General features: G+C 50.1%; 1 protein-coding gene across 1 annotated transcript in view; it reads left to right on the top strand.

Moving 5' to 3' along the window:
* The first annotated feature begins 1,215 nt into the window (after positions 1-1,215).
* TECPR2 (tectonin beta-propeller repeat containing 2) overlaps positions 1,216-1,857 on the top strand; it is a 92,554-nt gene continuing 91,912 nt past the window's right edge. The window contains exon 1 of the mRNA XM_007953116.1: positions 1,216-1,434. Within this exon, the coding sequence (XP_007951307.1) occupies positions 1,216-1,434 (219 nt within the window). The remainder of the gene's footprint in view (positions 1,435-1,857) is intronic.

The raw sequence follows: 1,857 nt of genomic DNA, 5'->3' as shown, positions 1-1,857 counted from the left end.
AAAAAAAAAAAAAAAAAAATTTAGCTCAGAGCGCCAAGGGCTAAAACAGTCCTCCAGTATAATCAGGTGCAGAGACCTACCTATGCATGCAGGGTTGTCTGTCGAGCAGGGCTCTAATTATATTGTAAAGGGCCTGGAACTTGGAATGAGGAGTCCTGGATTCAATTCTTGGCTGTGTGATCTTGGACAAGTCTCTTAACTGCTGTGGCCTGCAACATCTTCATCTAAAAACAGAGGATAACACCACCTGCCTTGTAGGGTAGGTAAGGATTAAATGGAGCCCTGCTGGTGCAGTGGTTAAGTGCTCAGCTGCTGAACAATAGGTTGGCAGGCAGTTCAAATCTACCAGCTACTCTGTAGGAGAAAAGACCATAAAGAGTACAGTCTGGGAAACCTTGTGGGCCCGATCTCCTGTTCTATATATAGGGTTGCTGTGAGTTGAAATCAATGGCACACAGCAATAAGGGTTAAATGTGTTCATGAGCACTTTGTCAGTGATGATGTGCCATGTGAGGGTCACATGTCTTTATTAATGGAGTCTCTGAGTTCAAAATGCAGAGAGGTGTGTGTCTCCATGTGGCACAGATGCCCGACGAGGCACCCCAGAGGCTGTGCACAGGGCTGGGACCCTTTCCTCCCTGTTTCACGGGCACAGTGAGCAAACCCACGCCTGGGGTTGGTTCATGGTTCTCCTAGGACAGATGTCTTTCCTGTTTCTTCCATACCCCGTCCATCTTGGCAGGCCCTGGTTCAGATGTTTCCAGTGAAGCGTCCTCCACGCTGACGTTGGCCCATGCTGATCTCCACCTCTCCTCATCCAGGCCCACAGATAGCTCCTCAGGCCCTGTGCCTTTATTGCTGCACTGTTGCTTTTGCTTCTCTGCCTAGAACCTAAGTTCCTGGAGAGTGCAAACTGTTGTTTCATATTCTCTCCACCCCTCCTCAGAATTCAGCACATGAATTGGAGGGGCCGGTCCACATCGAAGCACATTTTGAACTAAAATGCTCAAAAGCGACCTTAGTGACATCTTGTGTGGATTGTTTACTTTTGCTGTTTAAGCCCCACCTGAAAGTCCTTGGTTCCCATGATGAAACATTACTTCTTAGCATGACCTAGCATTGGGAGGATGATGATGCCTTGTTCTTCAGCCCCCAGGTCGCCCTCGATGCCGCAGCTCCCCTTCCTGCTGGAGCTCACCTGTGGGAGCCTTGGCCATGGCGTCACTCTCAGAGCCCGTGACTTTCCGAGAGTTCTGTCCCCTGTACTATCTCCTCAATGCCATCCCCACAAGGATCCAGAAGGGTTTCCGCTCTGTCGTGGTCTACCTCACGGCTCTCGATACCAACGGGGACTACATCGCAGTGGGCAGCAGCATCAGCATGCTGTACCTGTACTGCCGGCACGCCAACCAGATGAGGAAGTACAACTTCGAGGTGAGTCTTGCTTCTCTCTGCCACGTCACACCCAACGTCACCAATGCCTCACATGCTTGCACACTCCAGGATGGCCTTGTTCACCTCTGATTTGCAGAAATGTGGCCGCAACTTCTCCTTGGGCAGTACTTTCAAACTACCTTAAATCACGCAGTGTTTTTAACTGGTTTTTCTCTCCCTCCAAAAATCTGGCACCACTTTCAAAGAGAACACGTTAGTGTTTTAACACTTACTGGAAATACTTTGGAGGAGCCCTAGTGGTACAACAGTGATGTGCTCAGCTGCTAACTGCAGGGTTGGTGGTTTGAACCCACTCAGCGGCTCTGCGAGAGAACCACCTGACCCTCTGCTTTTGTAAAGATGACAGCCGGGAAGCCCCGTGGGGCGGTTCTGTTCTGTCCAGAGCATTGCTGTGAGTCACAC

The sequence above is a fragment of the Orycteropus afer genome, unplaced genomic scaffold, assembly GCF_000298275.1.
Source record: "Orycteropus afer afer isolate SDZICR_OR568_19922 unplaced genomic scaffold, OryAfe1.0 scaffold00371, whole genome shotgun sequence".
In the NCBI taxonomy this organism is placed as follows: Eukaryota; Metazoa; Chordata; class Mammalia; order Tubulidentata; family Orycteropodidae; genus Orycteropus; species Orycteropus afer.
Note: the sequence above shows the minus strand (reverse complement) of the source record. Positions and strands in the feature narration are given on the sequence as shown.